Source organism: Somniosus microcephalus, chromosome 1 (assembly GCF_052327205.1).
Source record: "Somniosus microcephalus isolate GS21.2 chromosome 1, FLI_Smic_1.0, whole genome shotgun sequence".
Classification (NCBI taxonomy): Eukaryota; Metazoa; Chordata; class Chondrichthyes; order Squaliformes; family Somniosidae; genus Somniosus; species Somniosus microcephalus.
The window spans coordinates 138,297,489-138,324,826 of record NC_140987.1 but is presented as its reverse complement, the minus strand read 5'-3'; the positions used below and the strand labels follow the sequence as shown (position 1 = coordinate 138,324,826).

Sequence of the window (27,338 nt, the reverse complement as noted above, 5' to 3'; positions counted from 1 at the left end):
TCCACCAGACCAACTTAACGGATGGCTACTTGGAGACAAGGGCTATCCCCCGAGGACGTGGCTGATGACGCCATTGAGGAGGCCATCCAACGAAACTGAGGAGCGCTACAACTCCAGCCACATTTCCACCAGATCCATTATCGAACAAGCCATCGGTTTGCTGAAGATGCGCTTCAGATGCCTGGATAGATCAGGTGGAGCCCTGCAGTACTCAGCAGCCAGGGTCTCCAGAATCGTCATGGTTTGCTGTGCACTTCACAACATGGCACAGCGTCGTGGCTTGCAAATTCCTGAGGACCAAGTGGCTCTTCACATATCCTCCTCAGATGAGGAGGAGGAGGAGTAGGAGGAGGAGGAGGGCGAAAACGAACATCCTGCAGAGGCCCATCAACCAGCAGCAGCATTACGCAAGAACATTGCTGTCCGGGATGCAAGGAACGCATTCATCCTGGCCAGATTTGCTTAGCCTAGTCGATCAAACACTTTTGCCTCGCAGCTTCCTACCTGAGCATCGACAATGGCCAAGACCGTGCGGATTCATAGCTTTTTGACCAGCATACTGACAATTGCAAGTAATCCTAAGCCCTCAATGTGAAAGTCCCATTCACGAAATGACACACTCCACAACTACAGCAGTAGCCATCAGATTTTTTATTAACATTATTAATCTGATGGCTTTTTCTAACAATACATCAAATTTCACCCAAGTGACTACCCTTGTGACTACTTGTGCTTTATCTTCCTCTTACGCGTGCTCCTACGTAGTGGTTCCCCTGTGGCTTCAGCAGATGTGGAGGCCCCTTGCTCACTTTCCTGATGCTCCTGTCTCGACACCTTTGGCGGGCGTCCTCTGGGGTGGTGAGCCTGTGAGGGCTCGTCAACAGTCTGCTGCTGCTGCAGCTGTGCAGGGGTTGAGACGTCTATCTCACTTGGGTGTGGGCTCCGGTGGGGCTCTGACCGAGGGCTCTGCAGTGGCATGGAAGTGTGAGCGCTTGGAGAGGAACCCCCACTTCCTTGAGGTCTGCCACCAACCTCCCTCTCATGGGTCAGCTCCCCCTCCGCGCCTGCAAGTGGCTGGAGAGCACTTTGCTGCACATCAGAGGGGCCATGGGGACCCGTATCTGCAATGGCAGTCCTACTCAGAAGGACTTCCATGAAGGTTTGGTTTCTCTGCTCAATAGATGCCCATCGCTCCTCAAGAGATGCCATTCTATTCTGAACAATGACCATGTTTTCCATACCCTGGTGACTAAGCTCCTCCATGGCCGTAGCCCTCTTCTCCTCTACCGTAGCCATCCTCTCCTGTACAGTAGCCAGCCTTACCAAGGAGGTAGCAATCGTTTCCACGAAGGTAGCCATCCTTTCCATGTTGATGCATTCATGCGCCAATGACTCCACAAAGGCTCTGGTCATGTTCGCTATGGACTCCTCCATTCGCTCCACACTCGCAGCAACCCTAGAGACAAAACCTGCCAGAGACACCTGCATCTGTGCCTGGAGTTCCATCACCTCTGATCTTATGGATGGACCCAGAGGCAGAGGGTCGACATGCTGCTGAGCCGAGCTGACAGGGTCCTGCGCCCTCTGACAAGGACTCTCCACTGCTGTCCCTGTCTCCACAATCTGCTGATGCTCACTTGTGAGCTGTGATACACCAGATGACAACACTACTCTACGTCCCAAAGGTCCCACCGAGGTGTGAGTGTCTGCGCTGGTGCTGGGTGCGCTGAATTCTGCTGACGCTGTGCCCTCAGAGGTTGCAGCTTCCTCTGAGGAGTCTGGCTGCTCAGCCTCTTCTTCCTGACTAGGGGGGATGGATGCTTCTGATGGTCCTGTGGGGGAGTAAAGGAAAGAGTCAGAGATGTGATGCAAAGGCTACATGCACATAGCTTTTTGCAGATGCTCATAAGTCCATCTGTTTCAGCTTCATAATCATTATCAGCGACTCATGTAATGTCAAAGAGAGAGATGGGAAACTTTTCTGTCACCAGCTTGCTGTGTTGCACCCGTCTGTCCATCCCCCATGCGCGAATCATCCTCAATGCCGATGATTTCCAGGGCGGCCTCCTCCCAGGGGGTCAGGTGAGCTATTGAGGGTGGCCCTCCTCCTGTCCTGGCTCGCTCTCTCTTGTTGTGAGCTCTCTTTTCCTGCAATGAGGGAGACAAGTGGAGGTTGAGTGAAAATGAAGGAGTGAGTGTAGAGATTGCATAGCATAGATACTTAGAACAAGACAAAGAAGCAGTGAGGTTGCAAGACCAAGGGCCCTCCCTGTGTGTTGTCAGTTGTGTTAAAAGCATTAGAGTGATAGGGAGTGTGAGAGCTGCATGGTGGAAGAGTTATGTGAATGTGAGCATAGAGAGAGAGGGAATGGGTAAGGGTGCATGGACGTCAGTGTCAAGTGGGATGTGGAGGAAGAGATTGCTAAAGCTGAGTGCTGGTGAGGAAAGGCAATGGGGATCAGATTGAGGGTGATGGGAAATTCATACTCACTTTTCCAGTACGCTGAAGGTCATGAAATCTTTTCCTGCACTGTATCCAGGTTCTGCGGGTGACTCCCAAGGAGTTGACCTCCTCAGCCACCTGCATCCACACAGCCTTGGTCATAGAGTCATAGTCATAGAGTTATACAGCACAGAAAGAGGCCCTTCGGCCCATTGCGTCCGCGCCGGCCATCAAGCCCTGTCTAATCTAATCCCATTTTCCAGCATTTGGTCCGTAGCCTTGTATGCTATGGCATTTCAAGTGCTCATCCAAATGCTTCTTGAATGTTGTGAGGGTTCCTGCCTCTACCACCCTTTCAGGCAGTGAGTTCCAGATTCCAACCACCCTCTGGGTGAAAAAGTTCTTCCTCAAATCCCCTCTAAACCTCCTGCCCCTTACCTTGAATCTATGCCCCCTTGTTATTGACCCCTCTACTAAGGGAAAAAGTTACTTTCTATCTACCCTATCTATGCCTCTCATAATTTTGTACAGCTCAATCAGGTCCCCCCTCAGCCTTCTCTGCTCCAAGGAAAACAACCCCAGCCTGTCCAGTCTTTCTTCATAGCTGAAGTGCTCCAGCCCAGGTAACATCCTGGTGAATCTCCTCTGCACCCTCTCCAAAGCAATCACATCCTTCCTATAGTGTGGCGACCAGAACTGCACACAGTGTTCCAGCTGTGGCCTAACCAGCGTTTTGTACAGCTCCATCACAACCTCCCTGCTCTTATATTCTATGCCTCAGCTAATGAAGGCAAGTATCCCTTATGCCTTTTTAACCATCTTATCCACCTGTTCTGCTGCCTTCAGGGATCTATGTACATGCACATCAAGGTCCCTCTGATCCTCTGTCTTTCCTAGGGTCTTACCATTCACTGTGTATTCCCTTGCCTTGTTAGTCCCTCCAAAATGCATCACCTCACACTTTTCAGGGTTAAATTCCATTTGCCACTGTTCCGCTCACCTGACCAACCCATCTATATCGTCCTGCAGACTGAGGCTACCCTCCTCGCTATTTACCACCCCACCAATTTTTGTGTCATCTGCGAACTTACTGATCATACCTTTTACATTCACATCCAAATCATTAATGTAGACCACAAACAGCAAGGGACCCAGTACCGATCCCTGCGGTACCCCACTGGACACAGGCTTCCAGTCACAAAAACAACCTTCGATCATCACCCTCTGCCTTCTGCCACTAAGCCAGTTTTGTATCCAATGTGCCAAGGCACCCTGGATCCCATGGGCTCTTACCTTCTTGACCAGTCTCCTATGCAGGACTTTATCAAAAGCCTTACTAAAATCCATGTAAACCACATCCACTGCACTACCCTCATCCACACACCTAGTCACCCCCTCGAAAAATTCAATCAAATTGGTCAGACATGATTTTCCCTTGACAAAGCCATGCTGACTATCCCTGATTAATCCTTGCCTCTCCAAGTGGAGACTAATACTGTCCCTCAGAATTTTTTCCAATAATTTCCCTACCACTGATGTTAGGCTCACTGGCCTGTAATTCCCTGGTTTATCCCTACTACCCTTCTTGAATAATGGTACTACGTTAGCTGTTCTCCAGTCCTCTGGCACATCCCCTGTGGCCAGAGAGGTTCTGAAAATTTGTGTCAGAGCCCCTGCAATCTCCTCCTTTGCCTCACACAGCAGCCTGGGATACATCACGTCCGGGCCTGGGGATTTATCTACTTTTAAGCCTGCTGAAAACGCTAGTACCTCCTCCCTCTCGATGCTAATATGTTCAAGTATATCACAGTCCCCCTGCCCAATTTCTATGTCTACATCGTCCTTCTCCATAGTGAACACAGATGCAAAAAATTCATTTAAAACCCCACCTACATCTTCTGGCTCCACACACAGATTGCCACTTTGGTCCCTAATGGGCCCTACTCTTTCCCTGGTTATCCTCTTGCCCTTAATATATTATAAAACACCTTAGGATTTTCCTTTATTTTGCTCGCCAGTATTATTTCATGGCCTCTCCTCGCTCTCCTAATTTCTTGTTTAAGTATCCCCCTGCACTTTTTATACTCCTCTAGGGCTTCCTCTGTCTTTAGTCCTTTGTATCTGCCAAAAGCCCCACTTTTTTTCCTAATCCATTCTCGTATATCCCTTGACATCCAAGGTTCCCTGGGCTTGTTGGTCCCACCCTTGACCTTTACGGGAACATGTTGCCATTGTACTCTCTCAATTTCCTTTCTGAAAGACTCCCATTGCTCCGATGTGGATTTTCCTACAAGTAGCTGATCCCAGTGCACTTTGGCCAGATCCTGCCTTATCATATTAAAATCGGCCTTCCCCCAATTTAGAACCTTTATTTCCGGTCCATCTCTGTCCTTTTCCATGACTACCTTAAATCTCACCGAATTATGGTCACTGTCACCAAAGTGCTCACCTACTAACACTTCTACCACTTGCCCGGCCACATTCCCTAGAATTAGGTCCAGTACCGCCCCCTCTCTTGTAGGACTTTCTACATGCTGGCTCAAAAAGCTCTCCTGGATGCACTTTAAGAATTCTGCACCCTCTAAGCCTTTCACACTCTGACTATCCCAGTTAATATTGGGGAAGTTGAAATCCCCCACTATTATTACCCTATTATTTGCACATTTCTCTGAGATTTGCCTACATATCTGTTCCTCTATCTCCCCCTGACTGTTTGGGGGCCTATAGTACACTCCCAGCAAAGTGCTTGCCCCCTTTTTGTTTTTAAGTTCTACCCATATTGCCTCATTAGAGGAACCTGTTAATATATCATCCCTCCTTACAGCAGTAATTGACTCCTTAATTAATATTGCGACACCCCACCTCTTTTACCCCCCCGTCTCGCCTGAAGATTCTATACCCCGGAATATTGAGCTGCCAGTCTTGCCCCTCCCTCAACCATGTCTCCGTGATAGCAACAATATCATACTCCCATGTGTTCATCAACACCTTCAGTTCATCCACCTTATTCGCAAGACTCCTTGCATTAAAATAAATGCCATCCAGCCTTGCCCTACTCCCTTGTGCCGTTACATATTTGCTCTGCCTTCCAAGCTGACTTGTTTTTTCCTCTATATTTGGCTGTACATCACCCCCTATTATAGCTCCACTCTGTAGCCCATCCCCCTGCCAAGTTAGTTTAAACCCCCCCCAACAGTGCTAGTAAACCTCCCCGCAAGGATATTTGTCCCGTTCTGGTTCAGGTGCAACCCCTCCGACTTGTACAAGTCCCACCTTCCCCAGAAGCAGACCCAGTGACCCAGGAAACTAAAGCCCTCCCTCCTGCACCAACTCTTTAGCCACGCATTCATCTGCTCTATCCTCCTATTCCTATACTCACTAGCACGTGGCACCGGGAGTAATCCAGAGATTACAACCTTTGAGGTCCTGGTCTGAGTGGGAGGCCTCTTCCTCCCTGATGAAGGGAACAGGACCTTCCTGTTGGCCCTAGCCCCATCCACCAATGCCTGCAGTGCCGCCTCATCAAAGCGAGGAGCTGCTCTTGCCCTCCCGCTTGTCATCTTTCCTGCAGGTCCCTCTGACACCAAATGGAGGAAGCTTGGAAGCCTGCAGAAGAAGCAAGGCTTGCTGTGGGCCTTAAATGCAGCAGCAATGATGACATCATCGGAGAGGACTTTCAGTCATGAAAAACCCCTTTGCAAAGGCTTCCCACACGTTGGAAATCAATTGGCCAATTGACTTAAAATTGCATCAATCTCTCACATCCATTTAGATTCGTGTGGGAAACACGAAATTCAGATAACCCGACAAGACCCCGCACCTGAGTTAAAATCGAGCCCATAGAGTCATAACGGCACAGAAGGAGGCCATTCGGCCCATCGAGTCCGTGCCAGCTCTCTGTAGAGCAATCGAGTCAGTCCCATTCCCCCGCTCTAACCCCATAGTCCTGCAAGTTTATTTCCCTCAAGTGTCTATCCAATCTCCCCTTGAAAACATTGAGTGTCTCCGCTTCCACCACTTCCGTCGGCAGCGAGTTCCAGGTCCTCAGTACTCGCTGCGTAAAAAAGCTTTTCCTCACATCCCCCCTGTACCTCTTGCCCAATACCTTAAATCTGTGTCCCCTAGTCCTTCTACCATCAATTAGTGGGAACAGCCTTTCCCCGTCTAGCGTATCCAAACCTATCAAATGAACCCAAAACCTCCTTTGCTCTAATGAAAACAAATCCAGCTTCTCCAACCTGTCCTTGTAGCTAAGATCCCCCATCCCCGGAACCATTCGGGTAAATCAACTCGGCACCCTCTCAAGGGCCTTCACATCCTTCCTAAAGTGTGGTGACCAGAACTGGATGCAATACTCCAGTTGTGGCCTAACCAGCGCTTTATAAAGATTCAGCATAAATTCTCTACTTTTGTACTCAATACCTCTATTTATGAAACCCAAAATCCCATATGCTTTGCTAAACACTCTCTCAATATGTCCCTCTGTCCCTGCACACTCTTTAAAACTGTGCCATTAAGTGTATATTGCCTCTCCCTGTTCCTTCTGCCAAAATGCATCACCTCACACTTCTCTGCATTAAATTCCATCTGCCACTTGTCTGCCCATTCTGCTAGCCTTTCTATGTCCTGTTGCAGTCGATTGGTATCATCCTCACTGTTTGCCACACCCCCAAGTTTGGTGTCATCGGATATTTAGAATTCTCCAGTCTGAAAAACAACCATTTACCACAACTCACTGGCCTAGAAATTCACTATGGCCCCGCCAGCTGCCTAGCGCCCAAAAGTTAGCGCTGGGCGGGAAGCCTATAGCGATCGTCAGATATTCATTGTTAGCGCCCCAATTCGGAAGCGGGCGCTATACCAGGGTGTGCCCGCCTCCGCTTGGTGCGCTGACACTGAATATCAGCGCTCTTGGCGCCGCTGCGCCAGGCGCTGCACAGCGGCAGGCTGCGGTACTGCAGGCCTCCTCCTTCTCTTAAGGGGGAGCTGCCTGCAATGGGGAGATCGCCGCTGGATAGTGCCGGCAAATGAGCCCGGCACCACGGAGAAGTGCCGGGCTCGCGGAAAGCAGCCGGCAATGCCGCGGGGGGGGGGGTGGAGGAGGCCGGGGAAGGAGGTGCGGGCAGGCTGCTGCCGCAAAAGCGGCCGGCCGCACCTTCCGCTTTAAAGCGCCCCACTAAGGCAGCAGGACGGCCCCATTTTCTGGTCGCTGTTTGCGGCCGCTTCGGAGGAGGCGGCCGCAACTAAATATGGGGATCGGCGCGGTTTCGGGGCGGAACCGGGGCACTGCGCACACCGATGACATCATCGGTGCCGGCGCAGCGCTAACGGCTACCGCCGCCAATACCGCCGCGCTGAATATCTGCGCAAACTCATTTTTGGTGCAAAATCACCCTTTAGGCGTTAACTGGGTGCAAAGCTGGCAGCGCCTTAATGAATTTCTAGGCCACTGTTTTCTGTCCTTAAGCCAATTCCTAGCGGGCTGCGAATGCTGAGTCTTTGTTATATTCAAGCCTGAGATAGATTGATTTTTGGATTCTAGGGGAATCAATGGATATGGAGATCGGGCGGGAAAGTGGAGTTGAGGTTGCTGATCAACCATCATCTAATTGAATGGCAGAACAGGCTTGAGGGGCCATACTGTAGGATTCGCAAAAATCCAGGAAAATACAGTCTACATTGTAAAACCCCTGAAATGGCCACATTTTATGAACACAAGATGGAGTTGGCAGATCACATGACTCATTTCAGAAGGACATACCACTGCAGTATCTTAAAGAAACCCTGAGTCACCACCGATTAGAAGATTCCAGAACTGACTGCAATTGATATGGTAAAATGGTTACAGTAGTAACGAAGTCAAAACAAAAGTATTTACACCTCAAGGTGTGTTAATTGCTAGCAAAACGCAAACCCATCTCTGAAATCGCAGAGCACAGACAAAACCTATTATCTGTACCAAACTCAGAGGGACACAGGACAGATCCCATTAGTTTCATTTACAAGACATTAAAATAAAGTACCCGCTTTTGTCAAAGCAGCCTGCCCATTACTTTAACAAAAGAAAACCCCTGATTTGGCGCCAAGATAAGGGCAAGAAAACAGTAAACTGTTGGGGGAAAAGAGACATTAAAAAAAAAACAGTTTCACACAGACACGAGGTCAAAGGCAGAGCAAGTGGAGAGGTTCGATTATGGTTCGAGGAGCACGGAGGGCCTACAAGTTCGAGCAGGAGAGCAGGTTCAGGAGCCGGTCCCATAAGGAAGATTGGAGATCCCAGACGATACAGGAGCACCAAGGTCAAGGACAGTTTTAAAACCCTGGTGAGCATAGAGGCCCAACTCCACCGAGCTGATCTAGTTGAGGTATACTGTAGAGACGGGAGGGTTTTTAATATTAAGGGCTTTGTAATTCGGGAGTGTTATTCATCCTTCGTTGTGCCGTGCGCTTTCTCCACCCCCGTTTTATTATATCGCTGATCTAGAATTGATGTATTATGATAGTCAAAGTAACTCTTGTGTGTTAAATTTTAGTTCCCATTGAGAGGCGTGTTCATGATTTTTGTCTGCATTGTTTCTTCATTCTCTATGTTTTATTCTCCTTAAAAATAAAGATACCTTTGATTTAAAACTTACCTTGTCTCACCTGATCCATTTGTCTTCTGAGTCACAAGTTGGGCCAACACATCAAGGTGGTCTGGCAATAAGCCCAGTGTCTAGAACCAGTGAGGGGGGGAGCGCTTCGGAACCGCTCACGAGCAGTGTGAAATCAAAAACCGATCTCGCACACCACAAGCTCGTTAAAACGACCCCTTACAATACGGCCTACTCCTGCTCTAATGTTCTTATCCAAGCTGCCACTGACCCACCTATTCCATGAGCCTCAATTTTGTTAACCAGCCTTCTATGTGGTATTTGTCAAACGCCTTCCTAAAATCCACACAGACAACATCCATTGCATTCCCTTCATCGATCCTCTGAGTTACTTCATCAAAAAATTCAATTAGCTTAGTCAAACATGATCTGCCTTTTACAAACCCGTATTGGCTCTCCTTAATCAGCTAAACCTCTCCAAGTGCCCGTTAATTTTTTCCTTAATTATTGTTTCTAAAACTTTACCCACCACTGATGTTAAACTGACCGACCTGTAGTTACTAGGAGTGTCCTTACACCTTTCTTGAACAATGGTGTCACATTTGCCACTTTCAAATCCTCAGGCACCTCACCCGCATCTAGGGAAGATTGGAATATTATGGCAAGCCCTTCTGCTATCTCCTCCCCCTATTCCCTTAGCAATCTGGGATGCAAGTCATCTGGGCCAGGCGACTTATCCACTCTAAGCATACCCAGCCTTTCTAGTACATCCTGTCTATCATTTTTCACCCCTTCCATTGCTTCTATCTTTTCCACTGCGACCGATATTTTGTCAGCATTCACTTCCTTAGTAAACACTGATACAAAGAACTCCTGCTCCTATTTCTTATGTTCTTATCCAATCGTGAATGGTGGTGGACCATTAAACAACTAATGGGAGGAGGCAGCTCCATGAATATCCCCATCCTCAATGATAGTGGAGCCCAGCACGTGAGTGCAAAAGACAAAGCTGAAGCGTTTGCAACCATCTTGCACCAGAAGTGCCGAGTAGATGATCCAAATCGGCCTCCTCCTGAGGTCCCCACCATCACAGAATCCAGTCTCCAGCCAATTCGATTCACTCCACGTGATATCAAGAAATGGCTGAGTGCACTGGATACAGTAAAGGCTGTGGACCCCGACAACACCCTGGCTGTCATGCTGAAGACTTGTGCTCCAGAACTAGCCGCGCCTCTAGCCAAGTTGTTCCAGTACAGCTGTAACACTGGCATCTATCCGACAATGTGGAAAACTGTCCAGGTATGTCCTGTCCACAAAAAGCAGGACAAATCCAATTCAGCCAATTACCATCCCATCAGTCTACTCTCAATCATCAGCAAAGTGATGGAAGGTGTCATCGACAGTGCTATCAAGCGGCACTTACTTACCAATAACCTGCTCACTGATGCCCAGTTTGGGTTATGCCAGTACCACTCGGGTCACGACCTCATTACAGACTTGGTCCAAACATGAACAAAAGAGCTGAACTCCAGAGGTGAGGTGAGAGTGACTGTCTTTGATATCAAGACAGCATTTGACTGAGAGCATCAAGGAGCCCTAGTAAAACTGAAGTTAATGGGAATCGGGGGAGTCGTACCTAGCACAAAGGAAGATGGTTGTGGTTGTTGGAGGTCAATCATCACAGCCCCAGGACATCGCTGCAGGAGTTCCTCAGGGCAGTGTCCTAGGCCCAACCATCTTCAGCTGCTTCATCAATGACCTTCCCTCCATCATAAGGTCAGAAGTGGGGATGTTCGCTGATGACTGCACAGTGTTCAGTTCCATTCACAACTCCTCAGATAATGAAGCAGTCCATGCCCGCATGCAGCAACCCATGGACAACATTCAGGCTTGGGCAGATAAGTGGCAGGTAACAGTCGCGCCACACAAGTGCCAGGCAATGACTATCTCCAACAAGCAAGTGTCTAACTACCGCCCCTTGACATTCAATGGCATTACCATCGCCGAATCCCCCACCATCAATATCCTGGGGTTTACCATTGACCAGAAACTTAACTGGACCAGCCACATAAATACCGTGGCAACAAGAGCAGGTCAGAGGCTGGGTATTCTGTGGCGAGTGTCTAACCTCCTGACTCCCCAAAGCCTTTCCACCATCTACAAGGCACAAGTCGGGACTGTGATGGAATACTCTCCACTTGCCTGGATGAGTGCAGCTCCAACACTCAAGAAGCTCAACACCATCCAAGACAAAGCAGCCCACTTGATTGGCACCCCATCCATCACCTTAAACATTCACTCCCTCCACCACCAGCGTACCGTGGCTTTAGTATGTACCATCTACAAGATGCACTGCAGCAACTCAGCAAGGCTTCTTCGGCAGCACCTCCCAAACCCACGACCTCTATCAGCTAGAAGAACAAGGGCAGCAGGCGCAAGGGAAAACCACCACCTCTAAGTTCCCCTCCAAGTCACGCACTATCCTGACTTGGAAGTATATCGCTGATCCTTCATCGTCGCTGGGTCAAAATCCTGGAACTTCCTCCCTAACAGCACTGTGGGAGTACCTTCACCACACGGACTGCAGCTGTTCAAGAAGGCAGCTCACCACCACCTTCTCAAGGGCAACTAGGGATGGGCAATAAATGCTGGCTTCGCCAGCGAGGCCCACATCCCATGAACACATTTTTTAAAAGCACAGCTGTATCAGACCCGTGTCCTTCTCATACTGATCTGAAATGTTGATTTTGCTTAAGCAAGATATCAAGAGACTGGAAGCATTTCATATGTGCTGTCAGAGGTGACTGCTGGGAATTAGATTGCTCAACTTCATCTGCAACACAGATGTAACACGAGAACCGAACTTGAGAAGATTGACGTCATTGTTAATCATTGCCGCCGCGCATACTTTGGTCACGTTGCTCATCTCGAAGACAAAGTTCCCATAAACCGGGCACTGAAGATTGAAATTGAAGTCAGGAAGGTACACGGACCTGCTCTGGATTGGACGCGGCCAGGGCATCATCCTCGGTTAACCTGACTATATGAGATCAGTAGCAATCAAAGGAATTCTCTGATGCTTGGAATGAAGCCATAATGGCGTGATCCTAGACAGTTGATGCTATGGACCTTTGCTTTCTAAGCGTAATTACTTGTTTGCTTTGTCCTGCAAGCAAGCCTGAAGGCTTTGTATCTTAATGCTAGAAGCATTAGGAACAAGGTGGATGAATTAGTTGTGGAAATAGAGGTAAACAAGTATGATTTGATTGGGATTACAGAAACGTGGCTGCAGGGTGGGCAAGGCTGGGAACTTAACATCCAGGGATATACAATATTTAGGAAGGATCGGCAAAAAGGTAGGGGAGGTGGGGTAGCATTGCTGGTAAAGGAGGGGATTAATGCAATGGAAAGGAAGGATATTAACTCGGATGAAACGGAATCTGTATGGGTAGAAATGAGAAATAGCAAGGGGAGGAAAACGTTAGTGGGTGTGATATATAGGCCTCCAAATAGTAATATGGAGGTGAGGGAAGGCATAAAAAGGGAAATTAGAGAAGCGTGCGATAAGAGCACAGCTGTCATCATGGGTGACTTTAATTTACATATTGATTGGACTACCCAAATTAGTAAAAATTCTGAGGAGGAGGAATTCCTGGAATGTTTTCGGGACGGTTATCTGGACCAATATGTCGAGGAGCCGACTCGAGATCAGGCCATTTTAGACTGGGTATTGTGCAATGAGAAGGGACTTATCACCAATCTTCTTGTACGAGGCCCCTTGGGTCAGAGCGATCATAATATGATCGAGCTCTCAGTCGAGATGGAGAGTGAGGAAATTGAATCAGAGACTAAGGTCCAGAACTTAAATAAAGGGAATTACGAGGGTATGAGACGGGAATTGGGTAAGATTGATTGGGTGGTGTTTCTGGGGGGATTGACAGTGGATAGACAATGGCAAGCATTCAAAGATAGAATGGAAGAATTCCAGAACATGTTTATACCGGTTTGGCATAAAAATAAACCTAAAAAGGTGGCTCAACCGTGGATAACGAGGGAAATTAGGGACAGCATAAAATCAAAAAAAAGGGCATATCAACTGGCAAAAAAAAGCAGCAGACCGGAAGATTGGGGGCAGTACAGGATACAGCAAAAGAGGACAAAGGGATTAATCAGGAAGGGGAAAATAGAATACGAAAGTAAACTTGCAGCAAACATAAAGACAGACTGCAAAAGCTTTTATCGGTATATCAGGAGGAAAAGACTGGTAAAATCCCAAGTCGGTCCCTTGCAGTCCGATTCGGGAGAATATATAATGGAGAATAAGGAAATGGCAGACCAATTAAACTCATACTTTGGTTCTGTATTCACAAAGGAGGACACAAATAACCTCCCAGGAATATCGGCAAACATAGGGACTAATGAGAGGGAGGAGCTGACAGAAATTAGTATCTCTAGGGATATGGTGTTGGGTAAGTTGAGGGGACTGAAGGCCGACAAATCCCCGGGGCCTGATAAACTACATCCTAGGGTACTTAAGGAGGTGGCCCTGGAGATAGCAGATGCTCTAAGGATCATCTTCCGGAACTCCATTGACTCGGGAACAGTACCCGTGGATTGGAGGGTAGCTAATGTTACCCCAATATTTAAAAAGGGGGGTAGAGAGAAAGCAGGGAATTATAGACCAGTAAGCCTTACATCGGTTGTGGGCAAAATGCTAGAGTCCATTATTAAGGATAAAATAGCGGAGCACTTGACAAATGGGGAAAGGATCGGACAGAGTCAACATGGATTTACAAAGGGTAAATCGTGTTTGACTAATCTGCTGGAATTTTTTGAGGAAGTAACTGGTAAAATAGATGGGGGAGAGCCAGTGGATGTGGTGTACCTTGACTTCCAGAAAGCCTTCGATAAGGTTCCACACAAAAGATTATCATGCAAAATTAAGGCTCATGGGATTGGGGGCAAAGTATTAACGTGGATAGAGAACTGGCTGGCGGATAGAAAACAGAGAGTTGGAATAAACGGCTCGTTTTCGGAGTGGCAGGCAGTGACCAGCGGGGTGCCGCAAGGATCTGTCCTGGGAGCCCAGCTGTTCACAATATATATAAATGATCTGGATCAGGGAATTGGATGCAATATTTCCAAATTCGCTGACGACACTAAACTAGGAGGAGGGGTGGGCTCTGATGAGGATGTCAGGAGGCTACAGTGCGATTTGGACAGGTTGGGGGAATGGGCGGATACGTGGCAGATGCACTATAATGTGGATAAATGCGAGGTTATCCACTTTGGGGGTAAAAACAGGAGGGTAGATTATTATCTAAATGGCAATAGATTGGGAGATGGGGAAGTGCAGAGGGACCTGGGTGTTCTTGTGCACCAGTCACTGAAGGAGAGCATGCAGGTGCAACAGGCGATTAAGAAGGCAAATGGTATGTTGGCCTTCATATCAAGGGGGTTCGAGTATAGGACTAGGGATACCTTACTACAGCTGTACAAGGTGCTGGTGAGACCGCATCTGGAGTATTGTGTACAGTTTTGGTCGCCCCATCTGCGGAAGGATGTTCTTGCCATGGAAAGAGTGCAGCGGCGATTCACCAGGCTGATACCTGGAATGGCGGGAATGACCTACGAGGAGAGATTGAATAGTTTGGGCTTGTACTCACTGGAGTTTAGAAGATTGAGAGGGGATCTCATCGAAACATATAAAATTATGGCAGGCCTGGACAGGCTGAATTCAGAGAGAATGTTTCCAATGGCAGGGGAGCACAGAACCAGGGGCCACAGTCTAAAAATAGCGGGCAAATCATTTAAAACAGAGATGAGGAAGAATTTCTTCACTCAAAGAGTGGTGAGCCTGTGGAATTCCCTGCCACAGAGGGCTGTGAAGGCTAATTCAATAAATATTTTCAAGAGAGAATTGGATATATTTCTGAAGGCTAAGGGGATTAAGGGTTACGGAGAAAAGGCGGGGACGGGGTACTGAACTGGTAAGATCAGCTAAGATCTCAGACGAAGATCAGCCATGATCTCATTGAATGGCGGAGCAGGCTCGAAGGGCCGAATGGCCTACTCCTGTTCCTATCTCTATGTTTCTATGTTTCCTCAAATGGATCCAGATGCACAGAATTACATAGAATTTTACAGTACAGGAACAGGCCATTCGGCCCAGCTGGTCTATGCCAGTGTTTATGTTCCACATGAGCCTCCTCCCACCCTACTTCATCTCACCGTATCAACATATCATTCTATTCCTTTCTACCACAAGTACTCATCTAGCTTCCCCTTAAATGCATCTATGTTATTCGCCTAAACTACTCCGTGCGGTAGCAAGTTCCACATTCTCACCACTCTATGAGTAAAACGTTTTCTCCTGAATTCCTTATTGGATTTATGAATGACGCTCTTATATTTATGGTCCCTGGTTTTGGACTCCTCAACAAGTGGAACCATCTTCTCTATGTCTACCCTACCCCATTTCATAATTTTAAAAACCTCTATTAGGTCACTCCAGCCTCAGTCTTCTCCAGCCTCAGTCTGTTCAGTCTTTCCTGATAGATGCGTGCAGAGCTTTCTCCTAATCAGGACAGTTAATGTGCCAGCCAAGCAGGATACAATGAATGTAAAGAGAACTGAAACTTTAACTGTACCTACTGATCTCGGTTGCAATGCAAATGCACCCTAATAAACAAAGTTTAAAAGAACCACATCTAGGCAGCAGGTCCTTATCATGATCATTATAAGACAAATCATGGAAAAATAACACTCTTAAAAGTCCTTATTGCCCAGAATCAATGTGATTACATAAGGTTTCAGCTTTCCTTAATCTTCCACTTTAATATGCAAGTGATCTGTAAAATAACATACTGATCTGGTTGAAAGTGGAGACAGTTAACCAGTTTTTGTTACATTCCTTCTCATCCATATTCTTCTCACTTCCAGCAGCGCTTTGTTGAGCTGAGTCCGAACTCTTCTGAGAGCACCCGTCTACTGTAATTACCTGCAACAAACCACATTGAGCACTTTATTAGATGAAACAAATACAGAAGGCTTACATCAGGGATAAACTCTCCAATGACCATCTGTACAATGTAAACTTTCACAGTCCATCCAACTCAAAGCCACTGGAGAACTGAAGTAGCTGTCAGTCAGTGGTGTGAGTGAAAATCTGGCAAATCTCATAATGTTGCACAGGGAAAGCACTACAGTACACACTACAGCGGTATAAGGCTCCTATACATAAAACCTGTATGTATCACACTGGTAAACACTCCTGTGTACAGTGTAAAAAAGATTAACAGTCCTGTTTAATATATACTGCAGTATCTTTCAGGTTGTCACTAAGAGTACATCTTTATCTTCTCTTACGCACCGGTACTTGCAGTTTTGGAAGTTTCTTTTGTTCTCTGAACGATGTTCTCCCACCATTTCGCGACTTTGTTTTTGACCTCATTGAATGGCAAAGCTGTGAAGATTTCATAAAGGCTAAAGAGGGAAAAAATACCTACATTAAATACTATATAGAGCAGAATGAGAACTTGTGAGATGGCTTCTAAATTTTGTCACAAAATATCAGATTCAGCGTAGGGCATAAAAGAAAGATCTGAACAACAAAAAGGTGGGAGCCAGATGAAACCATGTTTATAGCTCACATTTTCTTGAGGGCATTATGGATGCCACACATGACCTAGACAGGTCTCTATTGATACAAGCATTGAAGATCATTTGTCAATTTTATAATGGGATCAATTCAGTAAAATGATTCCACAGTACAAAGACTACAGCTGTACCATCATTTAGCTAAAAAAAAAGGAACAGAGACAACTTGTTTTGAGGCCAGATAAATTATTGTTGGGATGAGACAAAGCATTACATGATGCCAATATGGGGCCAATACCCCGGTTTTATAACAGTGGCAGTAGGATTGCAGCTCTTTGTGCACCTGCAGGGTTGTTGCCCAACTTCCCACTATATGGTGAGGTCAACTGGTTAACATGTTTTAACTCATTTAGTCACCTTGAAGCAGTGGCCTTGATTATAGACCTTTATTAAGGAGTATTTTTCAATTATACATTGTTTTTCAGTTGTCAGTTTTATTGGAGTTATAGCAGCTTTTTTTAAAGCGGTTTGTCAGCTTTTCCAACATTTGTAGGTTGTGAAGAATGAAGTGTACTTACACTGTGCCTACTTTTACATCCTCTTACAATATACTACACTGTAAATGTAATGCAGTATCACAGCGCAATTATACATTGCACTCAGACAACTATTCACTATGCAAATACACAGGTACAGCCATATTTTTTGCAGGGCATTCTGTATTGTTGCTGTACCAATGTGCTAACACTGTACATTTACATCTAACAAGCTACAAACACCAAAAACACTGCAACATGTTCATAGACTTACATAAAGGTGGCTAGTTGGCTGGGCACTTGGGTGACACACATCTTCTCTCATCTTTCTCATTCCAACAAAGGTTCTTCTTCTACCTACTTGCATGAGAAGGCTCTTTTATGTTATTGACTGGTTTCTATGGGAAAATTAAGGAAATCTCTTGTCTGAAAATACAATGTATCTGTCACCTGCACGACACACATGGCTGTGAGATTTGACAAATAGTTCCTGACGCTGCTTGGAAAGAACCAGTGGCAAAAATAAAATGAAGACAGCAGTGACTTTGACAGCCACTGACAGAGCCATCCCTGTCTTCAGAGTGGTTTCAAGATCTGGCTGCAGGAGACCACACAGTTCTGTCATAGTTTCCCTTGTGAGTCATAGTCCCTGCATGCAGTCTTCTTCAGACATGTTCAGGTCTGATTGCTTTGCCCTGTATATGATTGAGGCAGCTTAAGGATTACTCCATCTTGAGTGCCTTAGGTGTAATTGTAACTACTTTGCATGCCTTGCTTAATCCTCCAGAACCTCCAGATACACTGGTACAGCTCTGGGTGCTAGTTAATCTCTATGTAATTAGTCACCTTGAAGCAGTGGCCTTGATTATAGATTGCAAACATCCATTGATTGGGGGTGGGGTGTAATATTAACAAGCTAAGATTTTTTTCAGTGATGAAGCCAAAAACAGAAGCATATAAACAGATAAATTGCTGGGTCAATTTAAAGCAACTCGTAGCAACTACCAATCTGACATCTGAAGCATTGTTAAATTGCTCTGGACGCATTATGAGAGTTGTCTTTTTATTTGCACATCTTTGGCGCCTTAATGACCCTAGTGAGTGGCAGGTCCTCTGCATCACATGTGCTTTCCAGCCATATGATGGCACACTCTTTGGAAAAAGGTACACAATTGGCCTAATCCAGATCACCCATGGCTGATGCACATCTGTGCTACTAGCGCCAACCACTGGATTATTGACGATATGAAGAAGGATGCTTAGTGCAAAGGTAACTAGTGGGGATGATCACTTTTAACTACTGGTTCAGATTCAGCAGCCCAAATGTCAGTTTCTTTTACACAAATCTGAAATACTAACGTCACATACTGGGTAGTAAAAAACTTTTTTTTTTTAATTCATTCTCCAATTGTTGGCATTACTAGCAAGTCCAGGCCTTTATTGCCCATCCCTAACAATTGCGTGGCTTGCTCGTCCACTTGAGAGGGCGGTTAAGAGTCAACCACTTTGGTGTGACACAGAAGTCATAGGCCAGACTGGGTAAAGATGGCAGGTTTACTTCCCTAAAGGACATTAGTGAACCATTTGAGTTTTTACAACAATCTGATAGCTTCATCGTCACTTTTACCGACTGGCTTTTTATTTCCAGATTTTTTTTTAAAACTGAATTCAAATTCACCAAATGCCATGGTGGGATTGGAACTCAAAGTCAAAGATTACTAGTTCAGGCTTTTGGATTACTAGTCCAGTATCCTAACCTTTGTGCCACCACACCCATTAAAATATGTAAAATATAAGTTCAAATAGTAGTATTTCTTATCCATGTTCCTTGGCTTAGTCAAACCTAGTTTTTATTACACTATTGGGAATCAAATGGACCAATTCTCACCACAAGGCCACGTACCTCCACTGAACGTTAAAATATTCTGCTAGAGCATTATTTACTGCAGTATGTGTCTACATATTAACAACTCAAATTGTGAAAAAATCACTCTTCAAGTTTAGCTTTTGGTTTCCTGAGGTTATAGACTTATATCCATTAGGAACATGACTAAATATAATCCAAATAAACACCTTTTATTTTACTTCTGCGGCACAGATTTTCTTCCTTCTGAATCTTGAACCTGAAGCTGCTCCTGCGAGAAGACCAGCTGTTTCTTCTCAGTGGATTTATCCAGTAGGAAATGCTGCTACATTTGTGCTTGGAGAAAGACTCCAAGCTGTCACTGCTATGTCCAGATCTGTCTGAGTTGTATGAGAAGGATTGAGACTTTTTGACCTGAGTATGACATGATCCATCATCCCTACAGTTACAGTCAGTATTGAATAAAGAATGTACACACTTTTTATTTTGATTCTTCAAACTTGCACTGAAGATCCCTGGTTCATCTTCTTCATTGAATGCCCAGTTGACGAAACCACCTTCAACCTCTTCGCTGTGACTGTCTAATAATAACGAAGCATCACTAAGAATGGGAGAAGCTAGTGGGCTCAATGAAAGTTGATCTTCCCTCCCATCAGTTCTCACAGGTGACATATGGATAACATCCCATTGTTTCCCATGATAGTCGTCAGCCTCATTCTGGTCAGGGACTGTCCTTTGAAAGCTGAGTTGGACTGGTGTGCTGCATGGGCTCTTTTCTTGTTTTTGAACAATCAAGTTTAAATTGGCCAATGTCGGAGTGCTCGGAAGTGACATATTAAAACGGACTTCTGTATACTTAGGGCTTTCAAGAGGTGAGGGGACTAGGAATAACTGTCCATATTTATGAGGTGATGTGGGCTCAGATGACACCTCTGACATGACAGTATCACGTTCCAACTCTTTTTGCTTAGAAAATGTTCGGTCAGCATTTGACATCCGTTTGTTATCATCTTGCTTTTCTGATTCAGATGATTCAGGTACAATGTTTGTGTTGTGATAACATATTGATGGTTTTTGGCTGTTTGTTAAGTTCCGAAGTAGTGAAGGTGGAGTGCTATAATAATTTTGCTTCGTTTGAATCTCGACAGAAAAATTGTCTAAGGGATTCAGGTGGATCACATTGCTCCAGCTATGTGGCAGCTTTCGAAAGTCATTGTTTTCTGTGTTGTTCCCTAGGAATGCTTCATCCACTTTTAAACTATCCACGGCAGAGATCACTTTCAGAGTGTCCACTGTCAGGGCTGAGAGGTCCTGCAAATGTCCAAGTTGACTGTCCAAAGAGTGCAAAGATTCCTTGACGTAATGCACTTTTTCATTTACTTCTTTCAAATGCATAGCCATTTCTTCAACTCTATAAAATAAGACATGTTTTAGCCAATTTGTTTCCTTAAGTTTATCACATTTTCTGAAACGGCCAACTAGGAATCTCCAGCTGAAGCACCTTGGGATGTTTTACTACGTTAAAGGCGCTATATAAATGCAAGTTGTTGTTGTTGGCTCTGAATCAGTCAATCCTCTCTATTGTGATGATTAGTCCAATGGCAGGGGTTTTCCACTTACACCTCAATCAGAGAGGAAAAACAGATACATCCTGACAGCAGCACCAATTCAGTAGATAAAGCTAACTTGAATGGTATCTTAAATTTTCTTCCAAACATTTTTCTAATATTCCTATATGCAGTCGCCTCCCCTATTTTCTGTTTGTTCTTCCTGTAAAGCAACTTGAGATTTTGTTTTACATGAAAGGCGCTCTATGAAAAGTACATTGTTGCTGCACTATATAGAATGAGGGATGATTGTGAGTAAGCAATAAAGTTGTAGGTTACAAAAATCCTCAGCCGTTCCAACATATTCCCACCGTAACATCAACAGGAGAACGTCAGAACAGTTAGAAACTAGGTCAAGGCCCGGATATACCAGGATAGAAAAATAGAAAAATCGAAGCAGGAGTAGGCCATTCGGCCCTTCGAGCCTGCTCCGCCATTCAATATGATCATGGCTGATCCTCTATCTCAATACCATATTCCCGCTCTCTCCCCATACCCCTAGGATCTGACCTAGCGGTGAATCTTCCGGAATGGTCTTGTGATGGTGGAAACTTCACCCGCCCCTTACAAACCATTAACATAAGTGGGGCAGGGCCAAGGCAGTAACTCCCTGCACTGGGAATTCCTGCACCCGAGCCTTTGAAAGGATCTGATATATGGTCAGCAGAGGCACACCTGGTCAGACCAGGCATATTTGCCGGCCCACTGGCTGACATAGGGACCTTCCGAGGTCTGAGCTGTAATTGAGGCCTGGAGCCCGAAAGAATTTTGCAGGATTTGAACCTGAACGTCTGGTTCATGAGGCTTAGTGCTATACCAGGCAGTGCCATTATTCAATAGTTCATCCAGGAGCCATGACAGGACAGCATAATTAATGCTAAAACCACCATTCCTCTACCCAATGTGACAATTTAACTTCCTACAAGTTCTATGCTCACAGCTTTTCAGTGAAAATGCTTTGTGCTGTGCTCTGAGAGAGAGTTTAATTTCACCACCGAGAGAGAACAGTATAGTATAGGAATAGGTGCACACATAATCGGCTTTTGTGAATACCAAGAGGAATAACATACAGGATAGATTTTGAACTGATCTGAAATCATCTGAAGGGTGTCAGGGACAGAAGTGGTTCACATGTGGCGCCAGCCAATGTCTATACTGGTGTTAGCTCTGCATTTGCAAAATGTGGAATAAACAAAACCCACCAAAAGGTTTTTAACTATTTAGTTTCAGTTTCAAAAAAGTAAAGTTCACCAGCTAGAATATGGTAGTAATGTTCCAACAAGATAAATTTGGTTTTAGTCTCACACTTTGCAGTAATCTTGTCCACAAGTTAACTTAAAGCTCCTACATGTAGACTGGATAGCGTGCCTTGGGATGTTCTAGGTGCTATATAAATGCAAGCTGTTGTTGTTGTTGTTGCTGCAATAGGTTCGCACACTGCCCTTTCACCTTTGAGCCATGGGTTTAATCTAGCCCCGACTGATGGACGAAAATGTCCTCTCCTTGTTGCCAATAAAGGCATACATGAATGAGTTTACAGAGATTCAATTATTCTTGTTCATAGTGGGCACAGGCTCAAAGCACAGAAATGCCCTATTTCAGTGTCACACAAGGAATGCCTGGTATAAAGAATGGAAGTATCATAATGGTGCAGTCGAGGGTGCTAATCTGAGGACAGAGCAAAGCACATTTTGGGAGCAGAATCGAGTGAGCATGACTCTGCAGTTAGCTATACTATACCCGACCTGGAAGTGCCTGTTGCTGACACTGGGTGAAAAATGTTCCCAGCACTGGCATTCCTCACCTGAATGAGCAGAAAACTTACCAATATTACCATAAATCAGGAAACTGCTGCAGATTTACCTTTCAGTTGTTACTCTAATTCTTTCATTGTCACTTGAATGAAGATTTTCATTCTTCTCATGAAAGTACTTCTCAACACAGAGCTCTTCAAAGTCATGAAGCTTTTTCAAATCCTCTTTACTCAGATACAATTCTATTCAAAACAAAATGGTGATTTTTCACTTATTTAATAATAAATTGATTAAATATTCAGCATCAAACAAGCCATTCTTTTTTTGAATTTATTATTTCCTTTCTGTCATGGTCTTCCGATGTCGTGCATCTTATGCATTATCAGTTAAGCAGGCAGGTGACCTGCTCCCAGGCCTTTAACCATGTTTGTAAGAGCCATAAAAGCTTAAGAAAATACTTTAAAATAGTGGCTAAATGGCATAATACAGTTAATTTACCTGACCGACTTATTGTATTAAGAAACCCCCTATTTTCTTGCTCCAGTAGTATAGTCCGACACCCCCTTCATTCTTGCCACAATGGAACAGTCCCTAAGCCACACATGGGTGCAGCCATTTTACAGTTTAAACTGCACGTGGTGAAAGAGGCAGAAGCTGTGAGGTTTGGAGCAGTACAGTTTTTGACCGTGTTCGTTTATACGTGTTTGCTTTGTAATTCCGTTTGTTAAGTGTTATAGTAAACAGTTTAAAAGACAAAGCTACGTTTGGGAACGTTTTATTTCGACACGCGTCTACTCGTTGTTAAAGGCCCCACAGCTCAGTGGCCTGCCTGTTTGGAAACTAAGAAGCACCACTACAATGTTGCTCTACAGGCAGCTGAAGCGACTGGCGTGCCTAAAATGCTTATTTTTTTTACTTTTTTTTATTCATTGATGGGATGTGGGCGTCGCTGGCTAGGCCTGCATTTAGTGCCCATCCCTAATTGCCCTTGAGAAGATGGTGGTGAGCAGCCTTCTTGAACCGCTGCAGTCCATATGGTGTAGGTATACTCACAATGCTGGTAGGAAGGGAGTTTCAGGATTTTGGCCTAGCGACAGTGAAGGAACGGCGATACAGGTCCAAGTCAGGATGGTGTGTGGCTTGGAGGGGAACTTGTAGGTGGTGATGTTCCCATGCGTCTGCTGCCCTTGTCCTTCTAAGTGGTAGAGGTCACGGGTTTGGAAGGTGCTGTTGAAGGAGCTTTGGCGAGTTGCTGCAGTGCATCTTGTAGATGGTACACACTGCAGCCACAGTGCGCGGTGATGGAGGGAGTGAATGTTGAAGGTGGTGGATGGAGTGCCAATCAAGCGGGCTGCTTTATCCTGAATGGCGTCGAGCTTCTTGAGTGTTGTTGGAGCTGCACTCATCCAGGCAAGTAGAGAGTATTCCATCACACTCCTGACTTGTGCCTTGTAGATGGTGGAAAGGCTTTGGGGAGTCAGGAGGTGAGACACTTGCCGCAGAATTCCCAGCCTCTGGCCTGCTCTTGTAGCCACAGTATTTATATCGCTGGTCCAGTTCAGTTTCTGATCAATGGTAACCCCCAGGATGTTGATCGTGGGGGATTCAGCGATGGTAATGCCATTGAATGTCAAGGGGAGATGGTTAGAGTCTCGCTTATTGGAGATGGTCATTGCCTGGCACTTGTGTGGTGCGAATGTTACTTGCCACTTGTCAGCCCAAGTCTGAATGTTGTCCAGGTCTTGCTACATATGGACACGGGCTGCGTCAGTATCTGACGAGTCTCGAATGGTGCTGAACAGTGTGCAATCATCAGCGAACATCCCCACTTCTGACCTTATGATGGAGGGAAGGTCATTGATGAAACAGCTGAAGATGGTTGGGCCGAGGACACTGCCCTGAGGAACTCCTGCAGTGATGTCATGTGATTGAGATGATTGACCTCCAACAACCACAGCCAACTTCCTTTGTGCTAGGTATGATTCCAACCAATGGAGAGTTTTCCCCTTGATTCCCATTGACTTCAGTTTTGCTAGGGCTCCTTGATGCCACACTCGATCAAATGCTACCTTGATGTCAAGGGCAGTCACTCTCACCTCACCTCTTGAGTTCAGCTCTTTTGTCCATGCTTGGACCAAGGCTGTAATGAGGTCAGGAGCTGAGTGGCCTTGGTGGAACCCAAACCGGGCGTCAGTTAGCAGGTTATTGCTGAGTAAGTGCCGCTTGATAGCACTGTCGACGACACCTTCCATCACTTTGCTGATGATTGAGAGTAGACTGATGGGACGGTAATTAGCCGGGTCGGATTTGTCCTGCTTTTTGTAGACAGGACATACTTGGGCAATTTTCCACATTGCCGGGTAGATGCCAGTGTTGTAGCTGTACTGGAACAGCTTGGCTAGGGGCGCAGCTAGTTCTGGAGCACAAGTCTTCAGTACTATTGCCGGAATGTTGTCAGGGCCCATTGCCTTTGCAGTATCCAGTGTCTTCAGCCGTTTCTTGACATCACGTGGAGTGAATTGAATGGGCTGAAGACTGGCATCTGTGATGCTGGGGACCTCAGGAGGAGGCCGAGATGGATCATCCACTCGGCACTTCTGGCTGAAGATAGTTGCAAATGCTTCAGCCTTGTCTTTTACACTCATGTGCTGGGCTCCACCATCATTGAGGATGGGGATATTTTTTGAGCCTCCTCCTCCTGTTAACTGTTTAATTGTCCACCACCACTCACGACTGGATGTGGCAGGACTGCAGAGCTTTGATTTGATCCGATGATTGTGAGATCGCTTAGCTCTGTCTATCGCATGTTGCTTCCGTTGTTTGGCATGCAAGTAGTCCTGTGTTGTAGCCTCACCAGGTTGACACCTCATTTTTCGGTATGTCTGGTGCTGTTCTCGGCATGCTCTCCTGCACTCTTCGTTAAACCAGGTTTGATCTCCCGGCTTGATGGTAATGGTAGAGTGAGGGATATGCCGGGCCATGAGGATACAGATTGTGGTTGAGTACAATTCTGCTGCTGCTGATGGCCCACAGCGCCTCATGGATGCCCAGTTTTGAGTTGCCAGATCTGTTCAAAATCTGTCCCATTTAGCACGGTGGTAGTGCCACACAACATGGTGGAGGGTTGCTTTAATATTGGCAGTAGCTTTAATATTGACCTCATCACCCACAAAACATGAGCTATTAACCTACACAGAAAGTGCCGTCTCTCGCTTTTATGATGGAACATAAATATATTGATGGCCTTAAATGACTTCAGTGTAAAGGTTCGTATCATCAAAAGTGCTGAGTATTCTATCTCTTTGAATTAAGCTTTCATTGTGCTGCTTTGTACATATGCTTGCTTTGTTCCAGTGTCCAAAGAACTATCTACTCTCTAACTGGGAAAAAGTAGATTCCAATTGTATCTGGGACAGGTTTCTTCACAAACCCATCACAACTAAGAATTCATTCATGGAGCACCCTTCAGTGTCCATAAGAGGGCACCAAACTAACATCACTGGTGGTGCAGCTGATTAGCAGCCCTTTTCACATATTTTGTATGTCAATTGAATTGGTTACAGTAATGGGCCAAAAAGATTTGCAGTATATTCCTGGTGTAACTTCCGTGGAGTTCTGCTGGAACGACTGGAAACTACACTGGATTCCGGCTTTGCACAGAAAAAAAGCCAAGGCAGTCTTGTCGGAGAGAACCACGCACCGCTGCTTATAAACCTATGTCAGGAGTCCCCACGACCCGGGCCTTCAAAGGAACCCAGCGTATGGTCAGTAGAGGTGCACTTGGTCAGACCAGGCATAAATTCAGGCCCACGGGCAGATGTAGGCCACCTAGGGGTCCAAACCGGGATCATGAAAAAAAAATGGCGGCGCGCACGGACGCAGCGGCTTTGTCTCTCCCGAGACTGAGCGTTTTCACCCTTTTTCTGAGTCTCTTCTGGACTCTGCTGATACGGGAATTGAGGGCAGACCTACTGTACAGCCGGCAGACGCTCCTCGACATCGGGGCCGACTGCGTGTGGCTCACACTCGGCGCCATCGATCTGCCTCCCGACATCGCCCGACCCCCGGGACCAGCGTGGCATCCTTCCCCAGCCAGAAGTCGGCGCAGACCGCGCAGAGAACGCAAGCAGAAGCGGGGTAAGAGGGCCGGAATCCAAAATAGGCTGAAGAGGGCCCCACACAAACCCTCCCTCCCAAGTATTTTTCTGGCCAACGTCAGGTCACTAGAAAACAAAATGGATGAGATCAAACTTGATCTCTCCTCACAGAAAAGGACAAAGGAATGCTGCGCCATGATCTTCACAGAGACCTGGTTGAACAACGGCATCCCTGACACCACCATCCAACTAAAAGGACGCACGGTCTTCCGCGCCGACAGAACTGCAGACTCCGGTAAGAGCAAGGGAGGCGGTTTGTGCATTTACACTAACAATGCCTGGTGCACTAACACGGACATAATCGATAGGTCCTGTTCAGCTGATTTGGAATTCCTCATGGTAAGGTGCAGACCCTTCTACCTGCCTCGGGAATTCACGGCTGGTATCATCACTGCGGTCTGCATCCCACCACACGCTAATGCCAAACTAGCACTGAAGGACCTCTACAGGGCCATCAGCGAACAACAAACTGCGCACCCAGACAGAGCTTTTATCGTCGCGGGGAACTTCAATTACATAAACCTAAAAACTGTACTACCGAAATTCCACCAGAATGTTTCCTGCCCCACAAGAGGGGAGAACACACTGGATCAAGTCTACACGAGCATTGTAGACGCTTATAAGGCCATTCCCTGCCCCCACCTTGGGAAGTCTGACCACCTCTCCCTGTTTCTAGCCCCGGCATACAAACCGCTCATCAAAAGAGTGAGAACATCAGTGAGATCAGTGAAAGTATGGCCAGAGGGGGCAGTCTCGGAGCTTCAGGATTGCTTCGAACGCACTGA

The 27,338-nt window shown here is 46.1% G+C and overlaps 1 protein-coding gene across 1 annotated transcript in view; it reads right to left on the bottom strand.

The window, feature by feature from the left end:
- trpm6 (transient receptor potential cation channel, subfamily M, member 6) overlaps positions 1 to 27,338 on the bottom strand; it is a 239,866-nt gene that overhangs the window by 104,168 nt on the left and 108,360 nt on the right. The window contains exons 25-28 of the mRNA XM_086010032.1: positions 22,506 to 22,638; positions 19,245 to 20,446; positions 16,409 to 16,521; positions 15,904 to 16,036 (exon numbers count right to left, since the gene is read on the bottom strand). Of these exons, the coding sequence (XP_085866158.1) occupies positions 15,904 to 16,036; positions 16,409 to 16,521; positions 19,245 to 20,446; positions 22,506 to 22,638 (1,581 nt within the window). The remainder of the gene's footprint in view (positions 1 to 15,903; positions 16,037 to 16,408; positions 16,522 to 19,244; positions 20,447 to 22,505; positions 22,639 to 27,338) is intronic.